The sequence below is a fragment of the Pelobates fuscus genome, chromosome 4 (genome assembly GCF_036172605.1).
Source record: "Pelobates fuscus isolate aPelFus1 chromosome 4, aPelFus1.pri, whole genome shotgun sequence".
NCBI lineage: Eukaryota > Metazoa > Chordata > Amphibia > Anura > Pelobatidae > Pelobates > Pelobates fuscus.
In genome coordinates, this window is record NC_086320.1 from 224866523 (window position 1) to 224885638 (window position 19116).

The following is a 19116-nucleotide window of genomic DNA, read 5'->3' on the forward strand; positions in this document are numbered from 1 at the left end:
GCAGGCGGTCCAGCCGTTCCGAGAGCGGTGGCAGTGGGGGTCCGCGATCTGGCTGGCACGTGGCATCCGCCATGTTTAGCAGCGCTGGACCGGTAGTGCAGGTACGCCAAGAGTGTTGTTTTGCTCCTGAGTTGTGGGCTGTTTGCCGGGATATCCCTCTCCGGCGGGGGGGGGGGGGGGGGGGAGAGAGAGTGTGCCAGGGAGACCTCCTTGTGAGTAGGCTGCAGTCTGCAGAGGGATCGGCCGTTTCCCTCGTGCCGTCTGAGTAGGCCGCTTCTAGGCCTCAGATCGATCCCCGGGATGTCACCGCTGATTTCGGCCGCAGTTTTGCTTTTGCACTGCCTCTGCGGTAAGTCCTCTTCTCGGAGGTGGAAAAGCAGCTAGTTTTATCGCCTAATGTAGGTTTTTAGGCGTATTTCAGGCTTTTTGAGTGTGGAGCTCATCCGATGTGCGGCCGTTCAGCTCGGCTGCTAGGCTCCGCCCCCCCAATTTTTCTTTTTTATATATATATATATATATATATATAGATAGATAGATAGAAAAATGCAGGCTGCACTCACGGACTTTGAAATCCAAATGGTATTTATTCCATCAAACAAATAAAAAAAATCGACGTTTCGGTCCGCACAGGGACCTTCCTCAGGATTGATCCTGAGGAAGGTCCCTGTGCGGACCGAAATGTCGTTTTTTTTCTATTTGTTTGATGGAAGAAATACCGTTTGAATTTCAAAGTCCGTGAGTGCAGCCTGCATTTTTCTATCTATCTACATCAACATCCCTAAAGGACTGGCACCCGGCAAGCCTATAGGCACAGCAAAAGCAATGAAAGCGTAAGTGCAAGGATTTTTGTATTATGTATATGTATTAAGGCCGTTTGGCCTGTATTTGTAGGAGGGGCTTAAATTAATTCACTCCCCTATATAAGGGACACCCCTTACCTGACTCATATCGCTTAAGGTCAGCATCAGAATGATTTCCACTTCCAGGTCATCCAGACGCCATTTTACCTGATTACTCCATGAGGTTTTCTAAGCTGAGCTATGTCAGGAATCCAGCAACAGGCTTTTCCGGCCTACCACCTTCTTTCTTCAATCCATCGCCGTGGATGGTGTCCAAGTGACTCACAAACCGTAAGTTGACCTACCCGTTACGCTAGGCATCAGTCCCACGGCACCATGCACGGGTCAGGTCCTCACTTTACGGCTGCATTTTTTCTGTCTGTTCTAAAACCATTGCATGTTCATGCATATCATTCGTTTAAACCCCCTGCCGGTCTTTGGGTGTACTACAGGCTTCTTAAATATTATCGCATTTCATGAACAAACCAACGAACCACTGCATTTTCACCTACACACTGACCCCTATTGGTCATTCGGTGTACTACAGGCTTCTTGGACGTTTTTTGCATTTTCATGTACAAACCAATAAACCACTGCATTTTCGCCTACACACTGACCCCTACTGGTCTTTTGGTGTACTACAGGCTTCTTAGACATTATCGCATTTCATGTACAAATCAACGAACCACTGCATTTGCGCCTACACACTGACCCCTACCGGTCATTCGGTGTACTACAGGCTTCTTGGACATTATTGCATTTCATGTACAAATCAACGAACCACTGCATTTTCGCCTACACACTGACCCCTACTGGTCTTTTGGTGTACCACAGGCTTCTTAGACATTATTGCATTTTATGTGCAAAACAATAAACCACTGCATTTTCACCTACACATTGACCCCTACTGGTCATTCAGTGTACTACAGGCTTCTTAGACATTATTGCATTTCATGTACGTACCACTGCATTTGCGCCTACACACTGACCCCTACCGGTCATTTGGTGTACTACAGGCTTCTCAGATATTATTGCATTTCATGTACAAACCAACGAACCACGGCATTTTCGCCTACATGCTGACCCCTACCGGTCAATCGGTATACTACAGGCTTCTCAGACTTTATTTCACTTTATAAGCAAACAAACTAACTACAGCATTTTTGCTTTTATACCGACTCCTATCTGTCAAACGGTAGGATTAACCCCTTAAGGACACATGACATGAAGTTTGGTCCTTAAGGGGTTAAAGGGTATTTTTACCATACACTCAGCATTTTCTGACCCCTACTGGTCAACAGCAAAACTGTCTTCACATGTCATATACAATTTACCAGCCAATATAAATTACACATAAGATTGTTTTAAACATAACCATAAATTAAACTCCAGCACGGGCTCAACTTCAGGTTTAATTCACAATAATTTACATTTCACATCAAGACCAACAGTGGTTCTATCAACACTGCCACCTACAGGTCTGTCAAGTACATTGACAATTTTCAGGAGGTTTTACAAACACCAAAACACTGACACCTATAGGTCAATAGACAAACAACATTTCACATACCAATCAGTATCCAACTACACTGCCGCCTATAGGGCACTCGGCAGATCTCCAGTGCATTTGCATTTTTCAACACCATGTTCACTGACCCCTACCATTCAATAAGACATACAACAATTCACATAGCAAGTACTATATCAAACATCTGGTATAAATACATATATTATTACACAGTAGCAGACGCATCTGTATATACGTAACTGGTAATATAGTTCACATTCATTTTTCACAGCACGCTGCTCACACAACAGACTTTCCCCTAGCAAGGGGACATACAACATACAAGGTGGAGACAGACCACTTTTTCACTTGTACATACGGCACTTAATGGGTTAAGATTGATACATATTTAACCAGTATGGTTACGATGTTTAATATTTACACATCACGGCACTTTGCTTTTCACATATACTGTACGTATTAAGATAAGCTTAGTCTATGCCATATTTCCTTATGCCATACGGTTTTATCCATTCAGGTTACAGTTACTACTAAAAAACCTATACGGATTGTCAGGTTCAATACCATACTACCAGGTACATACACCTGCTCACGTAGTTATCCATCTCTTACCTTCCCTGGAATAGTAATAGTGTACTGGCAATTAGGGTTCTAGGGCCCAATAGGTATTACCCCCTTTTTTCTCTGCATTATGCTTCGGTTAGTGGTCCCGCGAGGCCAACACCCCGCCTCACACTCGGAGGCATACACCCCTCGGGCCACTCGTGAGCTAGCCGCCTCGCATTGTATCATAGAGAGGGCCTCACCTGTCACTCCCCTTCCTATTTTCTGGTTACTGTCACCGAGAGGCCAACATCCTGCCACAACGTTCGGTGGCCACACACAATCCCCTTGCACCAAGCATAGATAGAGCCTCTCAAGCCACTTGGCAACTAGCAGGGCCTCACCAGTCACCAAAAAACACCAAGCCTAATCGTTTCGCCTTACTGCTTAGCTAGCAAGCCAGTACAAGACCCCTTGGTACAAATAATAATTGCAATCTTTATTGTTATTTAAGTATTTCTCAAAAAGATGGTGAAGAATCACCTCTTCCTAGCACCCCGGCTAGAATTGATACACCTTCAAGCAGAGGAGATGTTGCTAGTCCAGCAGCAATCAGATCCTGGACGATCCCACACATTACCACCGACCTAAGGAGGTGACAAATCCCCTACTCTGCCACAGCAAGGAAAGCATAGTTATTCAAACTCCTCCATACATCAACAGACAACACGGAGGCAGGGGAAGGCCCAGCTACACCAACTCTGGTGACACCCAGGCCATGCTAGCCTCACTCATAAACTCATGAGCCCAAAAAAGTAAAAAAAATTATGACAGACTGGCAATCTCGAGTCGGTCACCACAGCCCTCACAAGGCTGGGCCTCACGCTACTGTACAACCAGCCCCAACGGAAACCCGGTTACCTTGTACAATCAATTCTTATGATACACAAGACGTTAACCCTGCTCGTATGATCCCAGCACATTGGGGAAGCAAGGCATGTATATGTATGATGATGTATCTGTGATGGTCAGATCCAGGGATTCCAGGTAAATCGGGAACTGACCATCCCTTGGTTGGGTTGGCATTTGGAATATGTAAGAGATGTTTATTTGTGCAGGTACCCATACAGAAGGGATTTTGTCCCAAACAAATAGACGAGCACTCTCAGGCTCCAGGTACCAGCACCTCTGAACTACCAGAGACAATTGCAGAGTAGTTGCATTGCATATAGACTGTTGCATATATGTTCAAATGGTTCAGGGCACATGACAAACCATGTGTCCCAATACAACTTACAAATAACGTACACACCAATGCATTTTCAACACTCCTGACTCATCACCCTTCCAGACTTGTAGTAGATTTACTAAAGCTCTGGAGCTTCAAAGGGCTCCCATGCAGGTATCATAAATACACCTTCAAGGAATATAGCATGCCCTCACTTACAGTCAGCACAACAGAACCATTGACTGTAAACACACTCATAGCCAAGATTTGCAGAGGGGTCTTCCAATCTCCACCATTTACATCATGGCACCAAACACAAACACATTGGTATTGTCACAAGGAAATCTTCCCTTAAACAAAGACTAACCATAGACTTATTGGCACCACACATCTCCGCTACCCCAAGTCTCAACTCCCTCATACCCTCTGAGGAGTTTCCTTACTATACAACACCATTGATCTACCACTCAAGCATGGGTTGAAGCTTGGTTAAGTAAGACCAATATCAACGCAGTAAACAGCTACCATCTACCCTACACACTGGCACTTACATGGCATAAAATGGGCAATCCTTTCCCCGCTCAACTTTCTGGCTACAGATTAGCCTACTATCGATATTCGCAGATACTCTCTGCTGGTTATGATAACATATCCAGAGGCCTTACAGTCATACACTATCTAGAAGAGGTCTTGTTGATCAAAGATAACTTATTTTTCACTAGAAGCCTCACAGAAGCTTAGTCTGGTTGACCACTTGACCCCATAAGAAACAGAAGGCCCAGACACTATCATCACATTACTGGGCATATGACTTGTCGGCATCCATACACGCAAGTTACCACAAGACAAATAGGGAACATTCTCAACAACACTACCTCCTGCTTAGTACTTACAACTGCAAGGAACTGCAATCCCTACCAGGTTCCTTAATTTTGCCATGCCAATCATACCACAAGACCACGCTTTCACATCCAGAGTACTTTCCCCTTTTTTCCACACTTCCAACATGACAATCAGAGGATATCCCTAGACACCCCAGCAACAGCAGACCTGGGGGGGGGGGGGGGGGGGGGGGATTTCTTAACCACTTGGCATGGTAAAAGCATGTTCCTTCCAGGATTGTATGACACTTTTCCAACCAGATGGTCAGACGCGACGTCTACCATGGGTTTGGCAGCAATCTACCGGGAACGATTGCTTTGGAGCTGTTGGTTGGCCATGGCATCCAGGTTTGGAAATTTTTCCACCACCTCAGCCCCTTTGGGGGATCTACCCCATTGTAGCATCTGCTGTGGCCTGGGGTAAATCATGGTCAGGGTCATCAATCCGTTGTTATTCAGACAACTAAGCACATGTCATATCATCAACAAACGCCACTACTCATTCATAAGGTCATGATAATTCTGGGGAACTCACTTGGTTGGCAACTTATCACATTTCTTTTACTTTCATGTACCAGGCGGGGGTATATATCCCTGCCGACAATTCTCTCATTTATATTCCAGGCATGTTCATCATACACTTCCTACAGCTGCCCATACAGTCACGGCCACTCTTTCGATCCAGAGACAAAATCATGGTTTAGACATACTCATGCAGCATATCATGCACTATCCCACCTCGCACTTTCGTCCAATACTTGTAGAACGCATAACACAGCTTTTCACCTAGCTTAAAGAATCTCATTGGAACACGACAACCTGTGTCATTACATTTCTCCTAGGTTTTGCTTCTTTTTGCCATCTTAAACTTAAACTATCTCACACACCATTAATTATATATTTTACAGGCATTCAACAACACAGGATAACCTATGGCCAAAACTACCATAACTTCATGCTATCATACCAGACAAGAATATACTCAGAGGTTTTCAGGAATCCATTCCTCCACGTTCCTCTCAGGGATTACCAATAGCCATCCAACTTTTCATCCTTATCGGACCTATTAGATCTACAACCATTCAATTATACTACCAAGTCTGGCATTACCAGCAATGCACATTGCCTTTTATGCCTTTCTCAGGCCAGAGAATCCACTACCATCACCACCACTCAGACAGATCATTGTCTTCAACGATCCCACGTACGTAAACACATATATCATTACCTACTGGCTCTACCACATTCCGAAATGAGTCAACACGCACCAACAGTAGAGAGAACATACTATCCTACCCAAAACAAATGGTGTCCACTTTCGGTCCTAGATTCCTACCTTCAAAATCCTTCCAGGAATTAAATACTGTTGAGTCCCTGGACATTGTTAGATTGGGCCGGGACAAATCCCCGTGTGGCTGCCATCCCGACGATGAGGTGGTGCCCCCGGTTTTGGGGTATGGGGCGTTGATGGGTATAGGGAGGTCTGATAGTCGCATTGTGGTGTAGGGTCTATCTGACCCGTCGGGTGTGTGGGTGTGACGTCGACCCTGTACCGGGTGGTGTTGTTCCCGTGTCGGGGTTATATTCCCAACGTCGGGAACACCGTTTGTATTTACAGTGTGGGTCTGTCTCAGTGGGGTCCTGTGGTGTCACTTACAGTAGTGGTGGTGTCTGGTTTTGTGGTGATCAGTACTCACTCCCCTCCGTCGGCACCCAACCTGCTTGGTGTGAGTTTTGGTGTCCTAGCAGTTCGTTTTCGGTTTGGGGAGGGCAAAGTCTTCCAACTTGATGTCCGGGCCCTGGTTTTCACGGGCTATCCGGAGGTTCGGTTAAGTTTGTCTCCCGCTGCGTGGCATCTGGGTATCCTGTCGGTGTCCCTCCCCCTAGTGCGTGTTGTGTATTCTGGGTTGGTTCAGGTCAGTTCTATTTGTTAACACTAAATCTAGTATGGCCTCTTTACGAGTTGGCTCCTCAACGACTTGTTTGAGACAATCCCAGTAGGGAGTTTAGAATATGTGTGCTCATGGCAAAAGCAGCTATTTTGGTTTTCCAATTCACATCAGGAAGATTAAAGTCACCCATGATGATAACTGCCCCCTTCATTGTCATTTTAGCTATTTCCTCAACTAGTAGATCTAACTCTTCTATCCGTCCTGGGGGCTTATAAATCACACCTACACGAGTTAACTGTGTGATTACCAAATTCTAATGTAACCCAAACAGACTCTATATTCGCCTCACTAGCTTTTATTAGGCTAGATTTTATGTTATCCTTCACATGCAGGGCCCCCCACCCCCTTTCTTGCCTTCCCTGTCTCTTCTATATAAAGAGTACCGTATGCTATGTCCCAGTCATTTTTCTCATTATACCATGGCTCCGTAACAGCGACTAAATCTACATTATCAGTTGCCATAATTGCCACAAGTTCATGGATCTTATTCGCTAAACTGCAAACATTTGTAGACATGACTCTAAGCTTATTATTTAACACACTTGCTACAGGCACCTTCTGTCCTTGTTTTGGGGGGCAATTGGATTGATGTTTTATCACCCTTTTGCCCCCCCCCCCCCCCCCCAGTTTAAATACATCCTATCAAAACCTCTAAACTGCTCACTGAGAACGATGCAAACCATCTTTTTTGTACAGTTTATTTCCATTCCAAATTGAGCTACCATGAGAAATAAAGCCAAATCTTAGCTCCCGACACCATTCACCAAGCCACAAGTTAAAGTCCCTAATACGCATCCGCCTGTCGTTCTGAGTGATATGCACAGGCAGAACTTCAGAGAATGACAGTTTGGAAGCAACCTGCCGTATATCATTGGCAAAAGCACTAAAAACGTCCTTTACCTCTGAAACCTCATTGCAAGCCAAGTAATTTGTCCCTAGATGGACAAGTACATCCAATTCCCCTTCCTGCCTTGCTCGCTTAACATATTACAAATAGGTCTCCTGTCTCTGTGAGCAGTAGCTCCGGGAAGACATCTCGCAAGACCTCTATTGTCCACCTCCACACCTTTTATGATAGAATCCCCCAACAACAACTGCTTTCTATTAGGCCTCACCATAGTCTCCAAGGCTGTCTCCACAACACCACTACACTTGGTTCCTGAGCCTGTCTCCACAACACCACTACCCTCAGTGCTTGAGCCGAGTTTAATGAGATATAAGATAAACGGTTACGTACATACGTATGGAACTCTTAGGAGGATGATAAATACTTATAATTAGCCTGGAAAAATAAAGTTGAAGGCAACGGCACATGCTAGAACAATCGTAGAATAACAGTACTATTAGCATATGCTATAACTTTATTGCTTAATGAACATGACTGCATGAGATAAACTGAACACAAGTGGATCGTATGAATATGACAGTAAAAGTAATTACAATACCTGGGCCAGTTGAAATGCGGTCGAACACGATTGAAACAAGTTATTGCAAAAGAGAAAACGTGCCATCTGCAGATGGCAGAGATGTGAACCGTTTCTGAAATGCTGATGAGGAACCTGAGTGGTAGAATGTGAAGCGAACGTATGCTAGTTTTTGTAAAGTTTGATGTGCATGAGCATCTAAATGTGGGCAGGAAGTGGCCAGCAAACTAAGAAAACATTCAGTTATCAAATGCCTGCACAATGTATTAGAGGCACTATAGGGCTACAGAATTTGCTGGCGCTATATAAATAAAATATTAAACAAACTGCAAATTAGTGTATGACCAGTAGAATCAGCGTACGTACATGCAGTAGTTAACAGTCATAATTATGCCCGGCAATTTTAAAGTACGATTCACTAGGCCTGTGCCACGAAAAGGGATAAGACAATGTAAATGGTGATGGACCGTGAAATAAGACAGATTATCATAAAGGCTGTACCATAAAAGCTAACCACATGTATAGGCCCAAGTTTGGGCCTGACGTCATTATGACTGACAATATTAAAGTATGTTTGACTAGGCTCGTGTGGAGCACAGAAAGGGCTAAACCCAACGTAAGTAGTGACAGACAGTGAAATAAGGCAGATTATTAACAGGCGGTACCATAAATGCTAACCAGATGTATAAGCCCAAGTTTGGGTCTGACGTAAATTTAGAAAGTCCGTAGCAACACCTAGCCACATATTTCCTAAACAATGTATGCCCAATGAGTGCTGACAAAGAACACATTAAAATGTAGGTTGACGAACATAAATGCATGAATGTATATGATATATTTGTTATGAGTTAAAGGAACACTATAGTCCCCTAAATTACTTTAGCTAAATAAAGCAGTTTTAGTGTATAGATCATTCCCCTGCAATTTCCCTGTCATTTAGGAGTTAACTTTGTTTCTATTTATGCAGCCCTAGCCACACCTCCCCTGGCTATGATTGACAGAGCCTGCATGAAAAAAAAAACTGGTTTCACTTTCAAACAGATGTAATTTACCTTAAATAATTGTATCTCAATCTCTAAATTGAACTTTAATCACATACAGGAGGCTCTTGCAGGGTCTAGCAAGCTATTAACATAGCAGGGGATAAGAAAATCTTAATTTAACAGAACTTGCAATAAAGAAAGCCTAAATAGGGCTCTCTTTACAGGAAGTGTTTATGGAAGGCTGTGCAAGTCACATGCAGAGAGGTGTGACTAGGGTTCATAAACAAAGGGATTTAACTCCTAAATGGCAGAGGATTGAGCAGTGAGGCTACAGGGGCATGTTCTATACACCAAAACGACTTCATTAAGCTAAAGTTGTTCAGGTTACTATAGTGTCCCTTTAATGAGTTTGAGGTTGTTTTTGTCTTTTTTTTTTTTTTTATTTAGACATTTAGAAGATATTCCTATTTATAGAGGAGAAGGAATTTTTAAGTTGTATTGTGTACAGAGCATGCATGCCCGAATACCAAGAGGGCAGCCATAAAGAAAACATTAAAAAGCAGGGTGACAACTGAAATGCATATGATAAAAGTCGATATGGCCTAGTGAAGGCCAAATACAGTAAGCAGAATGCATGAGATGAATTTAGGCAGCTCTGTGAGGCTATGTACAATTGAAATTGGCTGAATTTGCATTAGTAGACCAGCTTGTTTGGAGTTTAGGAAGTTTGTGTTGATGCCTTTTGAACTGGAAGTAGATCTGAACCAGGCAGCAACAGCACAGAGGAATGGATACCCTGTATATTTATAGGCAAACTAACCCCTCCCACAATTCCAGGCTTCACCCACAGGCTCAGATAATTATATTACCACTAAAGCTCAAAATCCGTTAATGTGCACATTAACTAGCTAATCTGCAGATTAACCAAAGTTTGGTTCTCTCATTTTGGTTTTGCCTGTTTCTCTCATTTCCTTTCCCTACACCTTCCCCCTCTCCCTCCACTTTTACTTTGCACCCAAATGTCGATGAAGGTGTCACTGTGAGAATTAAAGTACCCGAAGTAGACCGAGCTTGGTAAAACAGAGGATGGCTTTTATAAACTTGGTACTAAATCGGGTATTTTAAAACAATTGTATGCAAAATCGGAATTCAGTGTTTGCAAAAGGAGATTTTTTACGAAAGAAGATGTCCCTGCTGTAGAAATATCTTTACGTCAAACAGCAATAAAACAATCCCTTGGTACTGGGCAGAGTTTCAGAAAATGTGACTGCAAATCGAAATGTGTACAGAGAAAGGATTGGGGGCACACCCGAGACCTGCATTTTGCATGAAAGGTGCTGCCGCAGTGACCAAACTTCATACATGAAAAAAATAGTTGCGGCGCACTCAGACTACAAAATATACAACACAAAGAAGGCTTCTAAATTGCCTATCTAAGAATACATTTATTCTTGGATAGGCAATTTAGAAGCCTTCTTTGTGTTTTATTTTTTTGTAGTCTGAGTGCGCCGCAACAATTTTTTTCATGCAAATCTAAATGTACCACAAATAAGTGTGCTTGTCGCAAAAAACAATTGCTATGTAATTTAAAGTTTCACCAATCTTTAGATTGCACTAATAAGTAAGCATAATTTTATCCTATGTTTTGCAAATGCATTTCCTTAATTGTTTGATTCTTTCTGTTGTAGTTTTTTAATTGATTCTATCAACTAACTTGATTCTTGTTTGATTGTATTAACTTGATTGATTCTTTGTCGATTGTTTGATTGTATTAACTTGATGCTTTAGATAGCGACAAATAAATAACTTGATTCTTGTTTGATTGAATTAACTTGATTATTCTCTTTAACGAGTGCCTAGTAGGTAATGTGCAGATTACCCAGGTAATTTGAGAAATTAAAGAATTTTCAGCACTTTAACGGATCAATACAAAAAGATATGGAAGGGCTGCGCCAAATAAGGGTAGATAGTCCAGTAAAGTATTGATAGGGTGCCAATAGATGGTCTAGGACACTTGATAGAGTTCCTCTGTGGATGCGTCTAGTGTAGAACGTTCCGTATATGTAAATACAAGAGAGGTAGAGGCGACTAATGGTATAGTATGAAAGTTCAGGGTGTGATAGGTAACAAAATGTAGAGAACTCACATTCAAGAGAGCTATGGCCAGCTCTGGTATGGATTGTGTACAGCTGTATAATACATTTTTTATCCCATTATGGTGAAACGCGTTTATGGTTATTAATTCTGTATTTTATTGTGTATTTTAGATCAACAAAAGTTTTTTGGCTACTTTATTGTGCCAATCCTCTTTTTATTGCACTCTCTATGCACTTTAAACTTTTTTTTTACCTATTCCTGGCATTTTTTTTTTAAATTCTGAAAAAATAACAAGCGAGCATGTGGTACCCCAACGGCATTCCTCATGCTTTTCATTAACATTTGAAACAGTAGGGTGTATGTTAAATCTTGCACTTTTTTAATGTGTATAATATAAGTCCAACATAGGTGGAACAGGCTTGTGAGGCAGTTTAGTAAGGTTTAGGTGGGCTCATACAAGTCCAGAGCATTGTGAGGGTTAAACAGGCTTAGGCATATAACAGGTTAAAATATATCTCTAGCTGTTGATTTATGCAGCACTATGCCACGTTGCATACTCGGTGGAACAATTAATACATAATGTGATATTGAGTAAGTTAACTAAACTTGTGTGTGTCTAGTGCAGGGCACGTTAATACAATAAAGTCCCCTGGGGTTCCCCAGGACTGAGTCCCTCTTTGGCCGGGTCGGCTTCAGTAAGATTGTTTGCCTTAGTGCAGTGCCATGCGACCTATTTGGTCTCCCGGTCATGGATCTCGGTTTGCCGTGCGTCCTGGCTGGTTCACCCGATGCCTCGTCTTTCCCTGCTGTGGATGCCCGTGGATCTCCCCCTCGGTGCGGTAAGTGATCGGGAGTGGGTGGGGCCGGTTGGTACCTTGGTGCCCTCGTGGGGTTATCCCTGCGGCTGCGGGTGCCCGGAGCGAGCCCTTGCTTGATTTCTGTAGTGGGGTTGTTCTGTACGAGGTACACGCTTTCTTTTCCGACGACATTTTTTGGTTGTCGAGTGTTTCGCTGGCTCAGCTCCCCGCCGTTGAGGATCAGGGGGCGACTGTCGAGGTGAATGATTTGAGCTGGGTGGACGAGTGTCGTGTAGTTGCAGCACTTGTTCAAGTTTCAGCCAGAAATCCATGAAGATGCGGTCCAGGTTGGACTCCTTTGCTACTAAAATCATTATGTAAATTACTTGTTGATCTAGAAAAAGTTCTAGCAGTCTCTTCTCATTCATCTGATGTCCTACAACACCCATCACATTTTGGCCATTATCATTCTTGCACACAGGCAAGTGGAGGATCATGCGAGTTTATACAATGTCCACTTGTTGACCATATATAAGGGCAAGATAAAATTAAAACATTTTTATATTACCTTTAAAAAAAAAAAGGCTGAATGTTGTGAATCTCTTCTTATGTTGCATGTGCATCAACATTCCAGTTGTAATTGTATTTAATAATGACCTATTTTATATTTCTTCTCACTTTCCAAGGTCGGCCTTATTACCCAGGACAAAAAATATCAAAATACAGAAATATACATCATAAGGGTAATGACAATGATCAGAATATTGTTGCAGATTATTTTTACAGCTGTAATGTAGTTCAAGTAGCTCTTGAATATGTGTCCTTCAGTAAATTGTATTTTACAATATTTCCTTAATAGGATTCTTCTTGTATTTTGACAGAAATGTGTGTCACCAAAGCACATATATACAGTATTCAATTGTCTCGACTGAGCATTGAAGGATATAAATGTTGTTTTTAAGTTTTTCTCCTTTTTACACATTCCAAGTAGTTTTTGAATCACATCTAGTCTACTTAAGGGATCGCTATAAGGTCAGGAATATAGTGCTAAACCCACCATTTAGGGAGCGTGCCCCCCCCCCCTCTCGAAACCCCTTAGCCCACCTATAAAAGTATAAAACTCCTCTCATTTCCAGCACTGCGCGGGTCTTCTGGCTCCGCCCCCTTTGTGACATCATCGAAATGGCAGATTTTTAGCTTAAACCAATGCTTTATAAACCAAAGCATTGGATTGGTTCAAATTGGCACGGGGGTGGGACCAAATGCCGTTTTGACCAATCAGGACCTCCTCCAAACCACTGAATTTTACACATTACTTGGAAACAGCACTGCCATGTTGGTTGAAAGGTTACTCAAAGCATCATAACTACTACAGTCTGCTGTATCTTGTTATAATGCCAGGAGTACCCTGTACTAGTTCCCTGGTAACAGGGCAAACCGCCTAGCCCCAAAGTTAGATCTTTTACCTGGGTCCCACCAAACTACACCAAGTTTAGGCTGAGCCTATTGCCATGTGGGCTGCCTCTGATCCAGCCTCTCCTCCTGTAATGACAGGGGTTTTTTGTTGTAATTGACAGAGGGCAACTGTACAGAAAATGTGATTTATTTATTTTTAATTTTTTTTTTTTTTTTTTTTTAAAGTAGAAATTAGTGTAGTCCACTAGTTACCCCTAGATGCTGGGCAATAAATTGTAGTTAGCTGTTCTGAAGATGCAGTATTGAAAGCATTTACAGATTGAGTGAGAGTTTCAAATTGTGATTATTTTCTCAATTACAATCTACTTGAAGATACATTTCTATAAGTGTTCGTGTGTGTTTTCCGTGAGATGGTCAGCCATTTGCCTGACACCTTTTACTATGATTTTCATTTTAAGATCGACATTCGCGTAAAAGAAGCCATTCACCAAATGATGACGATCTTGATTATGATGACTGCCATGCAGAGCTTCCTTCATCTTTTTATAATCATTATCCCTCTACATCCCATTCAGGTAACTCTATGAAAAATGTAAAAATGCCATCTTCATTAATGGTTTCTGTTTGTTTATGTTGTGTGTTAGAATGATAAAAGTGTAGCGCATGGCTGAAATTAAAAAAGATGCTACCAGCGATAATGAATGGTAGTCACTAGTAACAAAATATGTGCTTTTAATGTTTTTCCTAGTACAGAAATAAGAACTTCCACACATATAAAATATCATGCAGGTGAAGTAAAGGTGAATTAAAAAAAATCAAGTGCATGTTACAGTTAATGAATTGACAAAGGTGGTCAAAGCTTTTCAAACAGATACATGTAGAACAGAGAACGGAATAGGGGTAACAATTCATGTTGCCTCATGCATCTTCACACCATATGTCATTCTGGACACTTCAGCCATTTCCTCCAAGCAGAATGTGCGGGTTCGTCATAATTCTGGAGCAGATTCTTAAATGTCATTCCTGCATCAACCTTTGGCAATTCAACTTATTTGTTATTTTGCTTGGGGGTCCTGAGTGCCAATTACCATCTGGGGTTAAGCTGTTTTCAAACCTTAAAGTGCTGGTCACAACTCTTGCCTCCTGGGCCCCTGGCTTCTCCTTTGGCCCAGTTTCAATGTCTTTTCATAGGTGCCATACAGATAGAATTATATGTATGTACACGCTGGCTACATTACTAGTGCGTCAACGTTTCAACTGAGTGGCCTCAGTCACTCCATTCCCATGTTCTTTCCAGCAACAGAAGTGCATGCTCTATGGTTGCTGTGCCAGATAGGAGAACCGCCTAAAGGAAGGGTTCTCTTGCATTCCCTCTTTATAAATTCTTTAGCTAGATTATTTTGCCTAATCTCTGCCAAAGTATTGATTGACAGGTGAAAGAGGGACCTATTTTTTCCCGCAGTCTATTAATTTGCTAATAATTGTGCTGCAGTATATATGTGTGTGTGTATGTGTGTATATATATATATATATATATATATATATATATATATATATATAATATGTGTGTGTGTGAGTTACTTGTTGCTCAAGAAAAAGTGGTAGCAAGCTGTGCTCATTCAGCTGATGTTCTACGACTCCCATTACATTTTGGCCATAATCATTCTGGCACGCCGGCAAGTGGAGTATAATGCGAGTTCATACTTAAATGTCTATTTGTTGACCGTGTATAAGGTTAAGATAAAATTGAAACATGCTTTTATTTCCTTTTCTAAAAAGTAAAAATAAAGGCTTAACGTTGTGAATCTCTTCTAATGTTGCACATCAACATTCCTGTTGTCATGCTATGTAATAATGACCCATTTTATGTCTTTTTTTTTTTTTGCCAAGGTCGGCCTTATTACAAAAGACGTAAAATATCGAAATACAGAAATATCCATCATGAAGGTAAGGACAATGATCAGAATATTGTTTCAGATTATTTTTACAACTGTAATGTAGTTCAAGTAGCCCTTGAATATGTGTCCTTCAGTAAATTGTATTTTACTATATTTCCTTCAAAATGTGTGTAACCAAAGCGTACATATTCAATATTCAATTGTCTCTAGTGAGCATTGTAGGGTATAAATGCTTTTACATTTTTCAGCTTTTTGCATATTCCAAGTAGAGTTAAAATCACACGTGATCTAGTGCTTAGATAATTTTTCATTTGCATTCAAATATTAAATAAAAGAGAAAACTCTTGCCCTACAGGTCTGCTCCTCTATTTTTTTTTCTTTCTATGAGCAAGTGATGAAACACCAAGCATAGAACAAAGTGTACAGCTGAAAATTTCAAAAAACTCAATTTCAGGGAACAAATATCCCACTATACACACACTATCCCCTAACGAGGGACTGCACAGAGTTTGAAACCCTATGCCGACAAGACAGGACTCCTCCAAAGGCAATATCCCTAATCTACAATTTGCTAGCAACGAGTCGATATCTCCTAGCCCCACCATGCATCAGGCGCTGGGAAGACTTCAAGAAAACACATACAAAGTCTTCTCAAGATGGTACATCACCCCCGTCACCCTCCACGCCCGTAATGGTTCGGTGCCGGCCGCCTGCTGGCGATGCGGAGAGGAAGACGGAACCTTCCTCCACATTTGGTGGGACTGTGCCCTCATCCGACCATTCTGGGAAACAATAGACAACGTCATTTACGCAGTGACTGATGACACCAGCCTTCTTCCTCTTGCACCACACAACTACACCCACACCGGCGTATATTTGATCTGTGGGGCCGAGACTCCTTAATGCGGCGAAAGCAACCGCCCCCATATTCTGGAAACAACCACGCACCCCCCCACTCCGATGTTGGGTGGAAGAGATGGAAGACACAAGAAAATTTGAGGACCTGAAAGCTACCACGGCAACAGCCAAAGAAAAACACATGACAAGATGGTTCCACTGGTTACGGTACATTGCCACAGACTAGTTTCTACAATGCCTGAACACACCTTAAGACCGGGCCATACTAACACAGGACACCTGCTCCTGGGATGGCCCCCATGCTCGGCGGCCAGGACTGTCGCTCCTACAAACACACTCCCCATATAATATATAATTTTTTTGTTATTTAAACAAAAAAAAGTTATTTATTTACCATTTACCACATGAGGTTGGAGTGAATGTACATGTCCATATGGCAACCCACAGAGACCCATATAAAACTTACCGCTGCTGCTCAGCAGACACACTAACCACGCATAGACCAAGCGCGGACCGACTCACAACACGAACCTTGGCCCGACCTTACAACGGACCTTGACACGGGGCGCGGGTCAACGCAGATACAATATGCTGACCCGGGCTTTACCAGCACTCGACAACACAATGTCCACGTCTGCACAATGCATGCTTGATACTTTACTTAACCTGCCCCGGTAACACAAAACGGCGTTACCACTTGAGCCCTGGTAATCAATAACGTTACCCATCCTGCTTATGACATATGCTCTTGTATATTTTTCTTGCATTCGCATATGCCTTCATACATATATAGGAGCTTGCTGTTGAGGCGCGCCCGGAGGGGTTGGGCGGGCACAAGCTCTCGGTTCTCATTGTTTTCGTGATTTTTAAAAAAAAATTATCTTCAAGTGAATGACTGGCTGCTCACAGTTGTCATCTACATGAACAATGTTTTATCATTTGCTTAAATGAATAATTTTTTAGCTTGTACACATGTGACATCTTATATGTGCATACTAATTAATTATACCTTTGAACGATATAGAAGGGCCATGATTGGGTGAGATATATGTAATTTCCACCGTGACATTGTGGGCACTGGGGAAAGATGTGAACCTACTGATTTTCAGTGATATTGTTTTTCAAAGTGAAATGCTGTACATACATATTCCAGGCTTCATGACCAATTCACATCACTAAAGTTGTCATGGTGCTTAGCGTAAAACTTCAACCAAGCAAACTTGGCTGTTCTCAGATAGGAATATACTGAGAAATATTACCTGTTACTGATGCTTTAGTGCTGAAGCTAAAACACTTCTTTATTGAGCATGTACTTGACAGCCTCTGGCTAGCCAATTATGCTATACTCCAATTTTGTTACAGTAACTGGTACAATTCTAGGACTTGTTCCCTAACAGCTGGAGAACCAAACATTAGTTACATCTGGTAGCTAGTTGAAATTTTTTTTATTTTTTTTTCTCAGTTTGTGCTATTCTAGAATTATGCTACAGTGACATGAAATTGTTTTGATGGCTATTTTCCCACTTATTAATTGTCTGTAACTGTATACTTTTTATCTTATAAGTTTCAAGTGACCACGAAAGAAGCCACTCACCCAGTACTAAATTTGACTCTGAAGATGAATCTGTTCTTGCTGCTTCTTGTGATTCCTCAGACGATAATGCTTCATGTAGTTCAGGTATTTCTATAAAGATAATTTAGTTATTCTCTGGGGCAAATAGTACAACTTTAATTATCATTCTATAAACCATATAGCATTTAAAGCTTAGAATTGTTTCTTGTATGAGCACAAAAATTTACTTCAGTCACGTATATGCCTGAAAACCCTATCCCTGTAAAAAGCCCAGCTTGAAGAACTGGGTAAACTACAATGATGGCTATACAGGCTAAAGTGAGAATTATTGTTTTAAAACAAACAAAAAGGACTAATGCTGCAAGGAGGGAGGGGGGAGAAAGCACAATGTGGGTGCAAGGACAAGATTTTCATGTCTGTTGTCAGCATGCAGAGTGCACTGACAACAAATGTGATTTATGCACAGAAATGACCTTACGCAACCCTGAACAGAGTTCTGGGTTGCCAATGTCACGTGTGCTGGGGGGTGCAGCTAGGACCCAGCACACAGTTAAAAATATCTATGTATGTGCAGTGTTTCAAGCTGAAACATGCATTTATCAGCAATGGTGCTGACTGAAGAGTCCAAAATGTATACAAAATACAGATTAAGGAACAGCGCACACATGAGAATAGTTTTTTTTTATTTTACAAGGCTACTTAACATCACTTGTACTAAATCAAATGAACTAAAGTGTATTTAATTAATCTGTTGTAAGAGCATTGTGAATGTACCGTATATAATGCAAAATTAATTGGATAAAAAAATCTCACAATGCATGCAATATAGTTGCTATCATATATACATACACTTAATGCATATCTTACATCTGCTCTATAATAAATGAAAATTATAATTAAAGTTACATTGCTATCCAAAGCCAACTCAAATTTATACTTTCCTGCGGTCACCCCCAAAGGGGCATCTGAAGCTTGGGGGCTCAGTCCAAAAGGAATCTGGTTTGGACACGAAACCTACATAGTAAATAAAAAAAAAAATAAAAAAAAGGAAGGCTTTGGATAGCAATGTCACTTTAATTATAATTGTCATTTGATATAG

The 19116-nt window shown here is 41.6% G+C and overlaps 1 protein-coding gene across 3 annotated transcripts in view; it reads left to right on the forward strand.

The window, feature by feature from the left end:
- Positions 1–19116, forward strand: part of LOC134607980 (uncharacterized) — a 109446-nt gene that overhangs the window by 59781 nt on the left and 30549 nt on the right. For all 3 annotated transcript variants that reach the window (XM_063450596.1, XM_063450597.1, XM_063450598.1), the window contains 4 exons: positions 12959–13015; positions 14147–14263; positions 15579–15635; positions 18009–18122. In XM_063450596.1, the coding sequence (XP_063306666.1) occupies positions 12959–13015; positions 14147–14263; positions 15579–15635; positions 18009–18122 (345 nt within the window). The remainder of the gene's footprint in view (positions 1–12958; positions 13016–14146; positions 14264–15578; positions 15636–18008; positions 18123–19116) is intronic.